The 14,962-nt window shown below is 57.4% G+C and overlaps 1 protein-coding gene across 1 annotated transcript in view; it reads left to right on the top strand.

Moving 5' to 3' along the window:
* Cux2 (cut like homeobox 2) overlaps nucleotides 1-14,962 on the top strand; it is a 191,819-nt gene that overhangs the window by 166,406 nt on the left and 10,451 nt on the right. Inside the window, exons 10-18 of the mRNA XM_015996833.3 lie at nucleotides 2,325-2,429; nucleotides 4,823-5,014; nucleotides 5,090-5,148; nucleotides 7,141-7,189; nucleotides 7,264-7,384; nucleotides 8,194-8,838; nucleotides 9,567-9,668; nucleotides 13,422-14,236; nucleotides 14,668-14,833. Coding sequence (XP_015852319.1) covers nucleotides 2,325-2,429; nucleotides 4,823-5,014; nucleotides 5,090-5,148; nucleotides 7,141-7,189; nucleotides 7,264-7,384; nucleotides 8,194-8,838; nucleotides 9,567-9,668; nucleotides 13,422-14,236; nucleotides 14,668-14,833 — 2,254 coding nt within the window. The remainder of the gene's footprint in view (nucleotides 1-2,324; nucleotides 2,430-4,822; nucleotides 5,015-5,089; nucleotides 5,149-7,140; nucleotides 7,190-7,263; nucleotides 7,385-8,193; nucleotides 8,839-9,566; nucleotides 9,669-13,421; nucleotides 14,237-14,667; nucleotides 14,834-14,962) is intronic.

Below are 14,962 nucleotides of genomic sequence, written 5' to 3'. Positions count from 1 at the left end.
GGGGTTTTTTTGTTTTTGTTTTTGTTTTTGTTTTTGTTTTTGTTTTTTTTTTGAGATGGGATCTCATTGTAGCCCTGGCTGGCCTGGAACTCATTATGTAGACCAGGCAAGCCTTGAACTCACAGAGCTCTGCCTGCCTCTGGGACTAAAAGCACCACCATGCCCAGCCTACCTTATGCTTTTAATTAGGTCATTCACTCACATGGTTCAAAATTCAAAGAAGATGACTCAGAAGATCCCAGGCAGTTCCTCCCTCCCCCAGCAGATCCCAGGCAGTGCCCCCTCCCCCAGCAGATCCCAGGGCTGTGCCCCCTCCCCCAGCAGATCCCAGGGCGGTGCCCCTCCCCCAGCAGATCCCAGGGCCCTGCCCCCTCCCCCAGCAGATCCCAGGGCAGTGCCCCTCCCCCAGCAGATCCCAGGCAGTTCCTCCCTCCCCCAGCAGATCCCAGGGCCGTGCCCCCTCCCCCAGCAGATCCCAGGGCCGTGCCCCCTCCCCCAGCAGATCCCAGGGCAGTGCCCCCTCCCCCAGCAGATCCCGGGGCGGTGCCCCCTCCCCCAGCAGATCTCGGGGCCGTGCCCCCTCCCCCAGCAGATCCCAGGCAGTTCCCCCCTCCCCCAGCAGATCCCAGGGCCCTGCCCCCTCCCCCAGCAGATCCCAGGGCAGTGCCCCCTCCCCCAGCAGATCCCGGGGCGGTGCCCCCTCCCCCAGCAGATCCCGGGGCTGTGCCCCCTCCCCCAGCAGATCCCAGGGCCCTGCCCCCTCCCCCAGCAGATCCCAGGGCCGTGCCCCCTCCCCCAGCAGATCCCAGGGCCGTGCCCCCTCCCCCAGCAGATCCCGGGGCGGTGCCCCCTCCCCCAGCAGATCCCAGGGCCGTGCCCCCTCCCCCAGCAGATCCCAGGGCCCTGCCCCCTCCCCCAGCAGATCCCAGGGCCGTGCCCCCTCCCCCAGCAGATCCCAGGGCCGTGCCCCCTCCCCCAGCAGCCTGTCTGCCAGTTTCTGGGCTCTTCTTCCAGATATACCACCCATTCACAAGCCAACTCGTGGACCCACATGAGCGTACATGCTGTCCATGCCTCTGCTGGACGCCTGTCCTGGACCCCCTGCCAGGCCCTCCTAACCCAGAGACAACAGGCTTTGCTTCAAACACCAGGAAATAAATATTTTAGCTCCTTGAACCATAGCTTGTGTCACAAAGAGGCAGCTTCGCCATTGCAGCGGAAAAGCTTGGACCTTGTGTCTATGAGTGAGCATGCCTGTGTGCCAATAAAGCTTTATTTATAAGAACAGGCAGTGGGTTAGAGATTGCTGACTCTGCTCTACCCAGGCCACTATGGATGACTGTTTATATAGTTAATGCCCACCTTTCCCCTCCTCCCAGCCAGCACCTTCACAGTTAACCTCAGGCAGACACCACCTCACATATGCATGAGCTGATGGGTGTTGCCAGTTCCTGAAACCAGGGTGACTGGGCAAGGGGGTCTATGCCTTCAGGGCATGGCCAATGGAGCCAAGATGATTCCCCCGGCCCCCTTTGCAGGGACCAGTCTGGTTGTCTGAAAATGAAGCCAGTACCATGTGTCCAAACTTTCAGCTCTTTGCCAATGGCATGGGCTTGAGAAAAGAGATCACAGCCGGGTGTGATATACACCGGTGGTAGAGACAGGAGGGCCAGGAGTTCAAGGTCATCCTCAGCGACCTATCAAGTTCAGAGCCAGCCCAGACTATAGAAGATTCTGGAATAAATGACCAAGTAACTCCATGAGTAGAGTTAAGCTCTCCCATAGACTCCTTTTAGCAAAGTACCCTGCTCTGTTTTTAAGCACTCAGGCCTCCTCTGCTGTTTTTAATGCCTCCGTTTTTGTGAAAGGGAGACTGAGGCCTTAGAAGGCCAAGGGGCTCCCCCAGAGGCCTATCCCAGCCTGTGAACCGGAACCACCTCGGCAGATGCCCCCTCTGGAGCATAGCCTAGATCCAGTGCCTGAGAACAGACATAGGCCCGAGTATGTGTCAGAACCACCTGGGGATGGGCACAGACGGCCCCCTTTCTGCCCTCCCTCCCTGGCAGTAGGAATGTTCTCACCTTTGGGGTCCCAGGCACCCCAGCATCTAGAGACACCCCTGGCAGCCTCACCAGGGGTGGCGAGGCTGCTCTTCTTTGTGCCCAGCCTCAGGCTCGGGGACAGTGGTGACCAGCTTCCTAGGTCCCGGCCTGGGTTCAGGACCAACAACCTGAAGACCCGGGTCCTTGGAGACCCAGGACGGTGCGGGTGTAGGGTCCCTGTGCCCTCTCCCCTCTCACTTGCCCCCCTCTTCTCCTCCCCAGCGAGCAGAGGCTGCCCAGCGGGAGGTGGAAAGCCTCCGTGAGCAGCTGGCATCGGTCAATAGCTCCATCCGCCTGGCTTGCTGTTCCCCCCAGGGACCCAGTGGGGTAAGGATGCCCCTCGGAAGGGAGGGTGGCAGAGGGAAGGATTGGAGAAGGCCTCATCTCTGCACACAGGAAGAGTGGGGGGAGGGGCTCTGGGAGGGCGCTGTGCATGTGAGCAGGGACACAGGGAGGACACTGTTGAGGTCAGCCTAGTAAGACGGTTCCTCGGAACCTGTTGTACCGGCAAGATAACACTGTAGCCACCATTCTGAATCTTCCAGCTTCCATTGACTGGTGTTTCACAAAAAGCCTAGTGTCTTCCTTTGGGTGCCTCCCTCACCTTGCCTGGGGATGCTAGAATTGTTCGCAGACCAGAGAGGGTCACAGGGCATTACAAGGTGTGCCAAGATTTGGGCAAGGTGACTGAGGTGCAATATGGGTGGTGGCCACCAGGGGGTGCTGTTGAACATTGGTCTTGTATGGCTTGGTGGCCGCTTGGGACCTTGTGGCCCTGATCAGTCGCTAGAAGAAGACTTAGGGCTTGTACTCAGCCCTTAAGCCCTAAAACTTAGAGATGACTCCCATGGGACCTGCCCCTTCCGCCAGCCACATGCTATAAAGAGCCCAACTCAGCTATCAGTCCCGAAGAAGTCCCTAACAAAGTCAGTCCATCTTTATCCTTTTCTCTGGCCAGCACCTCCTAGGGTCCTGGGGTCATTGCCTGCCTAAAGTTTTGAGTCACCCACCCACCATTCTGCCCTTACGTCCTCACCAGTCTGCCTCCTTGCCGTGTTCCTGCATGCCAAGTGGTTAGAGTCACAGTTCCTCACATGATCACAAGGGGCGGGTGGTTTATGCCTTCCTTAACACATGGGTACTTGTGCCATAGCGCTCCCTCAGTGTGAATATTGGACGGTGCTTCTGCCTATAGCAGTGTGTGTGTGTGTGTGTGTGTGTGTGTGTGTGTGTGTGTGTGTGTGTGTGTTTGACTGATATCATGAGTGTGTCTTTGGTGACTTCTGCTCATTAGATCTCATGGCCTCTTGCACCCATGTGTGCGTGTCTGGGATGATATGTATCAGTGACGATGGATCTTTGATGCAGGAAGTTCGCTCTGTGTGTGTGTGTGTGCGAGTGTGCGCGTGTGCATGCATGAGAATCCAGGAAGGTACGTGTGACTGTGTCCCAGGAGACGGTGTCGTCTGTGATCTGCCAGGTGACTGTCCCACAGAGGCATTGTCTAGAGAGCGACGGAGCTTTGGTGGCTGTCTAGGGAAGAGTCACTAGTGGTTCTTAATTAACCCCCCTGGAACCCGCAAATGGCTAGCCAGCCGCAGGGAGCCCGGCTGGTTTGGGAAGCAGTTTTTCTGAGCACAACAGTGGCGCTTGATGCTAATTAATTTAATGTATTAATGGCATCCGCTTCCTGTTTTAATTGGCATTTATCTCCAAGGAAGAAAGCGGGATTAGTACTGGTGGGCTGTTTTTGTGCATATCTTTTTTTTTTTTTCCTTCTTCTTAGATTGTGTAATTGAGCCTGAGACTAGTCTGACTCAGGTCCCACAGGTGGCTGTCTGTCCCTTGTCACAGGGACACGGGGGTAGTTTCCAAGACCCCAGATAGGGGACAGGTCTGGAACAAATCAGGAGAGACCATAGTAACATGGCCTGTGGTTGGGATATCTTTGATCTAGCCCTGAGGCTCCATGGTTTCCTAGATGGGTCGATCCCCTTGGGGTAGGACCCAGACAGACAGACAGACAGACAACCCAAACCTATTCTGGAATTGTCTTTGCCACAGCTCCCCTCTGCTCAGCTTTTCCCTTATTTTCCTTTCTGTGTGTGAACATATATGTGTCCACATATGGGCATGTATGTGCATATGTGTGTTCCCATGTGTGTTGAAGCCAGAGGACAACCTTAGATGCTATTCCCCAGAGGCCATCCACCTTATTTTGTGAGATAGGATCTCTCACTGGCTTGGACAGCATGGACTAGGCTAGGCGGGCCAGTTCCTGAGCTCCAGAGATCCAACTGTCTCTGCCTGCCTGGCCCTGGGGCGACACATGGAGACCACTACACATAGCTTTTACACATATGTTCCGGAGATGAAATGCAGGCCCCCTACTTAGCCAACAGAGGCCTTTTTTTCCCCCCGAGTTTTTTTTAAATATATATATACAAGGTCTCACCGTGTAGCACCGGCTGACCTGGAACCTTGGAGGTCATCCATCCTCTTGCCTCTGACTCCCGAGGTTATCATCACACCCAGCCATGGTTGTACTTGGATAACGAAGGTTTTGAGTGAAGCACAGCTTATGTTAGGGGAACCGTGCAGGCTGGACAACAGTGTTGGATCACCCAGATGGAAGGTTCCCTTCTGCTTGGGACCCAGGGGTGCTGCGCCCTCCCCTGGCCCAGCCCCTCAAAGCCACTCACACCCCACTCTGTCCCCAGGAGAAGGTGAGCTTCGCGCTGTGCTCAGGGCCCCGGCTGGAGGCAGCCCTGGCCTCCAAGGACAGAGAGATCCTGAGGCTACTGAAGGATGCCCAGCAGCTACGACACTCCTTGCAGGAACTGGAAGAGGTCTCAGCCAACCAGATCGCCGACCTGGAGCGGCAGCTAGCAGCCAAGTCTGAGGCCATAGAGGCAGGTCCCAGGGTGGCGGGGCGGTGGCAGGCTGGGAGCACCGGGCCACCTTCACTGTCCCCACTTGTCTTCTAGAAACTACAAGAAAAGCTGGAGGCCCAGGCGGACTACGAAGAGATTAAAACAGAGCTGAGGTACGGTGCTGACTGGTGCTGGCCCGGGACTGCGGGCCAAGCTCATGGCCTCCCCGCCTAGGTTCCCCCCATTGCTGCCCATGTCTCCCCCAGTCAGCACGTGGCCCGTCAAAACTGAACAACAGTTCAAGCTAGGCATGGCGATGCATGTCTGTGAACGCAGCATTCAGGAGGCCGAGGCGGGGGGCCCTGCCACCCCAGCTTGGGCCTCAAGGAAACAAACTGCTTCTGCTTGTCCTGGTTTGGTTTCTACTTCTGTGGTCAAGTGTTAGCCAAAACCAACTTGTAGCTTATGGGTTCCATCAGTGGAAACCAGGCGGGAACCTGGGGAGCAGAGGCCATGGAGGGGTGCTGCTCACTGGCTTGCTCCCCATAGCTTGCTCAGCCTGCTTTCTTTTTTTTTATGTCTAGGTCTTCCTGGCTTTATTTTTACAGCAGGTTTTGTAAAACAATGCCTTTTTTTTCCCTTTTATTTTATTTTACAATACCATTCAGTTCTACATATCAGCCATGGGTTCCCCTATTCTTCCCCCTCCCACCCCCTCCCCTTACCCCCAGCCTACCCTCCATTCCCACCTCCTCCAGGACAAGTCCTCCCCCGAGGACTGCGATCAACCTGGTAGACTCAGTCCAGGCAGGTCCAGTCCCTTCCTCCCAGACTGAGCCAAGTGTCCCTGCATAAGCTCCAGGTTTCAAACAGCCAACTCATGCAATGAGCACAGGACTTGGTCCCTCTGCCTAGTTGCCTCCCAAACTGATCAAGCCAATCAACTGTCTCACCTATTCAGAGGGCCTGATCCAGCTGGGGGCCCCTAAGCCTTTGGTTCATAGTTCATGTGTTTCCATTTGTTTGGCTATTTTTTTTCAATAATTGAGTAAAACTGAAAATTATTATAAGCCACAGTCGTCCTAGGGACCTCCATGCTATATATATAGCCTCCATGGTTCTGTGGGTTGTGGTCTGATTGTTCTTTATTTTATATCTAGAATCCACTTATGAGTGAGTACATACCATGACTGTCTTTCTGGGTTTGGGTTACCTCCAGCCTGCTTTCCTGGTAGGACCCAGGGCCACTTTGCTTGTAGAAGGGCTGGGCCCTCCCACGTCAACCACCAATCAGGGCAATGCGCCCACAGACTATGGGCCGATCTCACGGAGACATTTTCTCAGTTAAGGTTCCCTCTGCCAATGACTCTAGCCTGGGTCAAGCTGACAGAGAAACTAACCTGGTCCTGTCCCGTGAAGATGTGGAGCTAGTCATCTTGTCACAGTGTGGAAACTGGGGGCTTACATACCAGCCAGATAAGCACAGGCCGTGGGGATAGGGCCTTCACCAGACCAAGCTGCCTCCGGGAACCATCGGAGCCTGGGAACACGCCTGTCACTTCAGGCCTGCCGTTGGTGTCCCCAGGGTCTGATGCCTAAGCCCCCCCCCCCCATATGACTGTGGTAGGGTACTCCATCATCTAGCACAGTGACCACACACCTCCTCCATGTGGAGCCGCTTCAGCGCTGGGCATACAGTGCAAGGCAAACCCAAGTTTTGCTGTTTAGAACTTTCTGGAAAACTCTATTTTATAGTTTCCATCCATGTCCCGCTGAAGCAACAAGGCAGGCAGGGTAGCTCAATGGCAGAGGACTTGTGTGGTGTGCCAGGGGCCCTGGGTCCCTTCCCTAGAACCGCAGAGGAGGGGAGGGGAAGGGGTGGGGGTGTGAGAGAAAGCTGGGAGAAAGGGAAGATCAGAGGTGGGTGATACTGTGCACCTGTCATCCCAGCGCTTGGGAGGTGGAGCCAGGAGGATCGGGAGTTCAAGGCCAGCCTCAGCTACATAATGAGTTTGAATAATGAGCTAGCCTGGGCTACGTGAGACCCAGAGACCCAAGGTCGCCTGTGAAGAGTCCAGCGGTGAAGGCATAGGCGGCCTCTCCCTCGGGGCCTCTCTTCCTGCTGGGGCCCCGCTGACCTCAGGCCTCTCTCCTTCCTCTGGCAGCATCCTGAGAGCCATGAAGCTGGCCTCCAGCGCTTGCAGCCTCCCGCAGGTACGTGTCCCCGCCACCACCCCTGCCCCCCAAAGCTGGCAGCCCCCGAGCCCGCACCAACCATGCCTTCTCAGCCTTGCTTCCCATCTCCTCAGGCCCTGACCAAGCCAGACGACCCTCTGCTCATGGCCAAGGAGGCCTTCTTTCCCACACAGAAGTTCCTGCTGGAGAAGCCAGCGCTGCTGGCCAGCCCTGGTAGGGGACAAGGAACCACCCTGAGGGGTACTCGGGGTGGGGTTCCGGGCAGGGATGGCCCCTGGACTTTTTAACACCCCAGGGCCACTGCCATCTATGAGGCAGGAGAACCAAGACCCAGCCTGTGAGATGAACACCCGCTGTGTGATGCTTCCCCATATTCAGAGTCACAGGTAGTCCCAAGGCTCCCAATGGCTCCCCTTGACCCTGAGTCCAGCTGGACAGTGGGGCTTTAAGAAGGAGTCAGGAGCGGGAGGTGTCCATACCCCCACCCCACAGCCAACCCCCCGGGAATGGCCCACACCTTAAAACTGCCTCCCCCCCCCACGAGTGGCTCAGTGACCTTTCAGCCTTGTGACCCTCCCCAAGAATACAGCACGTGCATAATTCATCCCTTCCCTTCTAAATTGAAAGCACTGGGTGGCCTGAGTGACGTGGGCACAGGGGGGCGTAGACACCTCCGAGACAGTGAGCCCACCGCTGCTTGCTAGGGTCATGTTCCCGATGGCGGCAGGTGGCTCCCACAAACCAGCATTTGAAGGGGGTCCGAGGAGGTGGGATTTGAGGATGGAGGGGAAACAGCCAGCATGGGTGCTGATGATCTCCGAGGTCTATAGCCTTGTCCCTCCTTGTCCCTCCATTTCCCCATATCTCCTGTCCCTCTGAATCCATCTCTATCCCCTCGCTCTCCATCTCCATCTCTAATCATCATCTCCTGCCTCTGCCTGTCCCTCTCCTCCATTACCATCGGCCGCTCTGTCCCTCTGTCTGTCTGTCTGTCTGTCTGCGCATCCCTCCTGGTGTTCTAGAGGAGGACCCCTCCGAGGACGACTCTATCAAGAGTTCACTGGGCACGGAGCCCTCCTACCCTCCTCAGCTTCCGCCTCCACCAGGCCTGGAAGACCCACTGTCCCCAAGCCCCGGGCAGCCGCTGCTGGGCTCCAGCCTGGGTCCCGATGGGCCAAGGACTTTCTCCCTGTCCCCCTTCCCCAGCCTGGCACCCGCGGAGAGGCTGGCTGGGGACCCCCTGCTGCCCAAGCACATAATGGGCCCGGCGGCGGCAGCTGCCTTCAAAGGGGAGGCGGGCAACCTGCTGGCATACCCACCAGCCTTCTATGGTGGTGCCAAGCCTCCCGCCACCTCCGCGCTCGGCCCTGAGCCCGCTGGGGCCCCAGAGGCCGCGGACGGGGCCGGGCCCGAGGAGGAGCAGCTGGACACGGCCGAGATCGCCTTCCAGGTGAAGGAGCAGCTGCTGAAGCACAACATCGGCCAGCGCGTGTTCGGCCACTACGTGCTGGGGCTGTCGCAGGGCTCGGTGAGTGAGATCCTGGCGCGGCCCAAGCCCTGGCGCAAGCTCACGGTCAAGGGGAAGGAGCCCTTCATCAAGATGAAGCAGTTCCTGTCCGATGAGCAGAACGTGCTGGCCCTGCGCACCATCCAGGTGCGGCAGCGAGGTGAGCCCTGCAGCAGCCCGGGCACCATCTGGTGCCATGCGTAACCCGGGGTAGGTGAGCCGCCGCCCTGTGCCTCGATCACCACCTATCCAGGGAAGGATGCATGGCCTCGCTCCCCCGCCTTCACTGGGCCACGCCCCCCCCACACGCTTACCGCCCCTCCCCCAACCCTCCCTGGGCCGCCCAGCCTAGGATCTGGGCCAGTTCCTCAGTTTCCCCATTTGTCAGCTCCCTGGGAAGGGGCTAAAAGGACCCAGAACGCTAACCACTGCACCCAGAATAGCAGGACTACTCAAGAGGCTGTGAGCTGGCCAGGCGATGGTGGCGCACGCCTTTAATCCCAGTACCCGGGAGGCAGAGGCAGGCGGATCTCTGTGAGTTCGAGGCCAGCGAGTTCCCAGACAGCCAAGGCTGCACAGAGAGGTCCTGTCTTGGGGGGAGGAAAAGTGTTAGCTGTTGCCATCATCGTCATGGTCTGTCACTGTTAAGCCAGAGTCCGGCTGGGCACGTGGCTCAGCGCTAAGCACTGGCCTTGCACACCCAAGGCCCTGGGTTCCAGTCCCAAAGCCAGAGTCACCATGGCATCTCTATCATTTGTCTCATAGAGTAAGCTGCACACACACACACACACACCCAGGACAGTCGGGTCCACACCCTCCTGCCCCCCTCCAGGGCCTGACTCCCCCGCCCCGCAGGCCCCACAGCCGCCATCTTTGTGCCTCCCCCAGGCAGCATCACCCCGAGAATCCGAACACCCGAGACAGGCTCCGACGACGCCATCAAGAGCATCCTGGAGCAGGCGAAGAAGGAGATCGAGTCTCAGAAGGGAGGTGAGTAGGCCTAGGCCAGGTGACCTCTGACCCTCGCCTGCACCTCACCTCCAGGCTGCTCTCCTCCACAAGGGGCAAGGCCGCCTTTCACCTGCCATCCCATGAGCACCCCAAGGGCCAGAAGGACCTTCCTGGAGCGCAAACATGGGCATGCCACTCAGTGCTCAGGCATCCTCCGTGGCTCTCTGCTGCTCTCAAGATACTAATCCCAGCTGCTCAGCCAGACATCCAGGCCCAGTCTTCACACCCCTCCTCACCTCTCAGAGGACTCCTACTACACCCTGACACTACACCCTTACCCAGGACATCTAACCAACACCCACTCACGTTCTCACGTCTCACCTCCTAATCCAGATGTTTCCGATTTCCCACTGTGACCTACTGTACTGAGTGGACAAATTGGCTCTGCTGTTGATCGGCTGTGTGCCCTTGGGCTAGCGACCTGGTCTCTCTCTGCCTCCCTCTTCTCATCTTTAAGATGGGGGTGGTATCAGCCCACCTTTTTCTGAAAGCTGTGGGGGCATCAAGTGAGGTCAGTGTTGGGGGGGGCGGGGGGGGCAGCGTAGGTACACAGAAGAATGTGGACAGAGCGATACAGTCAAAACCATCTTCCTGCCAGGCTGTGGGGGCGCACGCCTTTAATCCCAGCACTCGGGAGGCAGAGCCAGGCGGATCTCTGTGAGTTCGAGGCCAGCCTGGGCTACAGAGCGAGATCCAGGACGGGCTCCAAAGCTACACAGAGAAACCCTGTCTCAGTGGGGTGGGGGGTGGGGGAATCTTTTTTTTCCTTGTTGTGATTCTGACGGTGCCGCTCTGACCATGTGGCTGTCCCTGCCACTGGCTCAGGGGCTTCTGCAGCCAGGTCCAGGCTGCCTGGGATGCTGGGTTCGTCGCTCCCACCAGTGGTGTGGTGTCTGCTGCCCCCTGGTGGAGGATCCATGCAAGTGTCCCAGTTCCCAAGTCCTATGAGGAAAATGTGTCCCTGAGGGCTGCTCCTGTGAGGGGCCCTCTGTCCCCGCGGGACAGGGGACACGTTTGTCAGGCAGGAGTCTGCACTGCCTCACGGTCTAAGCCTCAGAGCCACTCATGGTACATTTTTCTTTACAGTAGTTTATTTTATGTGCATTGGTGTTTGGCCTGCACTTATGTCTGTGAGGGTGTCTGGTCCGCTGGAGCTGGAGTCACAGACAGTTGTGAGCTGCCATGTGGGTGCTGGGAATTGAACCTGGGTCCTCTGGAAGAGCGTCAGTGCTCTTAACTGCTGAGCCATCTCTCCAGCCCCTCATGATACATTCCCTACCCCCCACCCCAGCTTAGGACTGAACCCAGGACCTTGTGCTTGCTAGGCAAGCGCTCTACCACTGAGCTAAATCCCCAACCCTAAATTTATTTTATTTTATTTTATTTTATTTATTTATTTATTGAGACAGGGTTTCTCTGTGTAGCTTTGCACCTGTCCTGGATCTCGCTCTGTAGACCAGGCTGGCCTCGAACTCACAGAGATCCGCCTGCCTCTGCCTCCTGAGTGCTGGGATTAAAGGTGTGTGCCACCACCGCCGCCCGTCATGATACATTTTTAAAGCTCCGACCGCATGCTGGACAGGGCTATGGATGCGGGTGAGACAGAACTGCAGCCAGGCCTTGAGTTCAGTCACACAGGCTCTGGGTGCCTGAGGCCACAGTGCTCCCCCCAGGGCCAGAAACAGACGGGGTGGGGGTGGGGGCCAGGGGGGGTGTTGAAGTCAGCAGCAGAGCCGAGGGAAATGTTCGGCTTAGTACAGGGCCAGCAACAAGGGACTAAGCTCCAAGGGTGGGCACACCCCCACTCCCACCTCTGCACGCCCCAAAAAGCTGGGAAGGGTCAAGCAGACGGCACCAGCCATCACCGAGGCGGAAGGGTACTGGGCCAAGTGCCAGCTCCAGGAGTCTGCATGAGGGAAACATCCAGAATGGAGAGCGGGGAGGGATGTATAGAAACTGCTTATGACAGTGACAGGCTAGCCGGGTGGTGGTGGCGCACGCCTTTAATCCCGGCACTCGGGAGGCAGAGGCAGGCGGATCTCTGTGAGTTCGAGGCTAGCCTGGTCCACAGAACAGTTCCAGGACAGCCAGGGCTGCCCGGAGAGATCCAGTCTTGAGAAACCAAAGGCGGGCGCGCCTTCCACATCCCGGTAAGCAGCTGCTCCGCATCTCAGCCCGCTGCTGGACGGCACTTTGAAGTCCCGTGACAGGCGTTTCCTGGGACGTCCTACACTCCCTCCCTGCTGTGAATGTTTTTCTAGGTCACAGCTTGAATCCGGGCTGTGCTCCTTTTCATGACTGAATACTGTTCTATCACTTTTCACTGGGGGAGGGAAGGAGCGGCTGTGTGATGGGTCCCAGGATGGAGGCCATAGAGAAGGGTCATGGAGGAAGGTCCTGGCGACCTGTGGCACAGAGGCAGCACCTGATCATATCCTGATCAGTCGCTGTTCCCGGGGCACAGGCGAGTCTGCCCTTGCTTTGTGGCATTCTCTCAGCTCACTTCCCGTGTGGCCTTCTCCTTGTGTGTGTGCCTTCCCTTATTCATACAGCCAACTGAACCTCTGCAAACTATGGGCCCCACCCAATGTAGAGAGTCCGTGTGCCTCTGACCTGGCCTTTCCTCCCCTCCCCTCCCCTCCTCTCCCTTCCCCTCCTTAAGATAGCCGTCAACCTGTTTTTTCCCTATCAATCCATTGTGCTTGCCGTTCGATAAGATTCCCCCTAAGTCATGTTTAATTTACTTGCTTGATACCCTTGGAGACGCGTTACACTTCCGATCATCTTTTTTTTTTTCTTTTTCTTCTTTTTTTTAATCTGAGACAGCATTTCTCTGGCCTTGAACTCACAGAGATCCACCTGGCTCTGCCTCCAGAGTGCTGGGATTAAAGGCGTGCGCCGCCGCCACCCGGCTCATCTTTTAGATCTTTATGCCCTAGTTTATGTTACTAAGATGCCTGCCTGGCTTTGCAGGGAATCTCACTGCTGTGTCGTATTCCACCGAATGCACACTATCATTCATCATCCAATCCTTTTGTCTTCGGACATTTGGGTTTGGGCCACGATTTTGCTATTATAGAATGCTTGAAAGACCCACTTTCTGTGGCCCGACTGCCTCTTGACCTTGAGGTTTTACACGTGTGTTCTTAGCATAGATAAAAGGCATGGTTTCGGTTTGGGTTTGGACAACTGTCTTATCTCCAAGTTCATTCTTTTCTACATGTACTAAGATTTTTGCTATTGGCCTGATTTGCTTATTTGTTTGTTTGGTTTTGGTTTTTTTTTTTTGAGACAGGGTTTCTCTGTGTAGTTTTGGTGCCTCTCCTGGATCTCACTCTGTAGCCCAGGCTGGCCTCGAACTCACAGAGATCTGCCTGGGTCTGCCTCCCAACTGCTGGGATTAAGGGCATGAGCTACCGCTGCCCGGCGATTTCTTTCTTCTTCCTTCCTTCCTCCTTCCTTCCTTTTTCTTCCTTCCTTCCTTCCTTCCTTCCTTCCTTCCTTCCTTCCTTCCTTCCTTCCTTCCTTCCTTCCTTCCTTCCTTCCTTCCTTTCTTTCTTTCTTTCCTTCTTTCTTTCTTAATGAATGCTCTAATATTCCACCAGACTGAGACCATCACTTACTTGACCAGTGCCCCATTGTTGGACCCAGGTCGCTCCCCACATTTAGGTGGTATAAACACAACTTGGCCCTGATGACGGCCCCTGTCCATGCTGCCACCCTTCCCCACAGGTGAGCCCAAGAATTCCACAGCCTCCGTGAGCATCCCCAACGGCACGGCCTCCTCCAGCACCTCGGAAGACGCCATTAAGAACATTCTGGAACAAGCCCGCCGCGAAATGCAAGCCCAGCAGCAGGCCCTGCTGGATATGGAGTCAGGACCCAGGGGCCGCTCTGTGCCTCCCTCTCCTCCGGAGCGGCCCTCGCTGGCCGCTGTGAGCCAGAACGGGGCGCTGGCCTGCGTGAAGCAGGAGGATGGCGGTGGTGGCTGCAGCAGCAGCAGCTGCAGCAGCAGCAGTAGCAGCAGCAGCAGCAGCAGCAGCAGTGCGCAGGCGCCGCTGGCTGTCCTGTCCCCCGCAGCTTTTGTGCAGCGGATTATCCGCAAGGTCAAGTCGGAGATCGGGGACGCCGGCTACTTTGACCACCACTGGGCGTCGGACCGCGGCCTGCTCAGCCGCCCCTATGCCTCCGTGTCGCCCTCGCTCTCCTCCTCTTCCTCCGGCTACTCGGGACAGCCCAATGGGCGAGCCTGGCCCCGCGGGGACGAGGCAGCCATCGCCCCCGAGGATGAGGCAGCCGTGGGCGAGGATGAGCCTCCCAGGGTGGGAGAGTTCAAGACCGAGGCCGGGGTCCCCGAGGTGGGCGGCGGGAGGCTGCCCTACTACCCGGCCTACGTGCCCCGCACACTCAAGCCCACCGTGCCGCCCTTGACGCCCGAGCAGTACGAGCTGTACATGTACCGGGAGGTGGACACGCTGGAGCTGACCCGCCAGGTCAAGGAGAAGCTGGCGAAGAACGGCATCTGCCAGCGCATCTTTGGGGAGAAGGTGTGGACCACGGGGGGAGCCTGGGGACCTAGGAATAAGGTCCACTAAGACCTGTAGTCTGGAGGGTGACCCCGGGTGGGAAGCAGGAGCCCGGTCGGATGTCTGTCTGGCGTCTAGCCATCCCTAGACACTGGGCCAGTTAATAGCCAGTCCCCTGCCTCCACACTCCTCTGGGGCTCCCATGGTCCGGCCCCCGAAGGTCAAGGACTCAGCCTGGCCCAATGTCTTAATGTCCCCCGGCTGGTGCTGGACATCAGCTTTAACATCAGGTTTCAATAAGGGTCCCGGGAACCAGAGCTGGGAGAAAGCCGGTCACGTGGGAGTTCCGTACACATTGCAGGGCCCGAGGGTGGAGAGCAGGTTCTGAAGGGCCCGGGAGGGGCCAGGAAGGCCGCATCCAGGATTTGCTAACCTGCCTTCCACTCGTGCAGGTCCTGGGGCTGTCCCAGGGCAGCGTGAGTGACATGCTGTCACGCCCAAAGCCATGGAGCAAGCTGACCCAGAAGGGCCGAGAGCCCTTCATCCGCATGCAGCTGTGGCTTTCAGACCAGCTAGGCCAGGGCCAGACCCCAAGCCAGCAGCCCAGCGCCACGCAGGGTGAGTACAGGGGACAGGGTCACCATAGGCTTTACCCCCAAATCAGGGGGCTGGCTTGCCCACCTCTGCCCCTCTCTCCATCCCCAACACCGGTGATTCTACATTCCACCTGGGACATGTGTTCCTAAC

This window comes from Peromyscus maniculatus, chromosome 23, assembly GCF_049852395.1.
Source record: "Peromyscus maniculatus bairdii isolate BWxNUB_F1_BW_parent chromosome 23, HU_Pman_BW_mat_3.1, whole genome shotgun sequence".
In the NCBI taxonomy this organism is placed as follows: domain Eukaryota; kingdom Metazoa; phylum Chordata; class Mammalia; order Rodentia; family Cricetidae; genus Peromyscus; species Peromyscus maniculatus.
The sequence above is the reverse complement of the archived record's forward strand: the minus strand, read 5'-3'. Positions and strand labels throughout refer to the sequence as shown.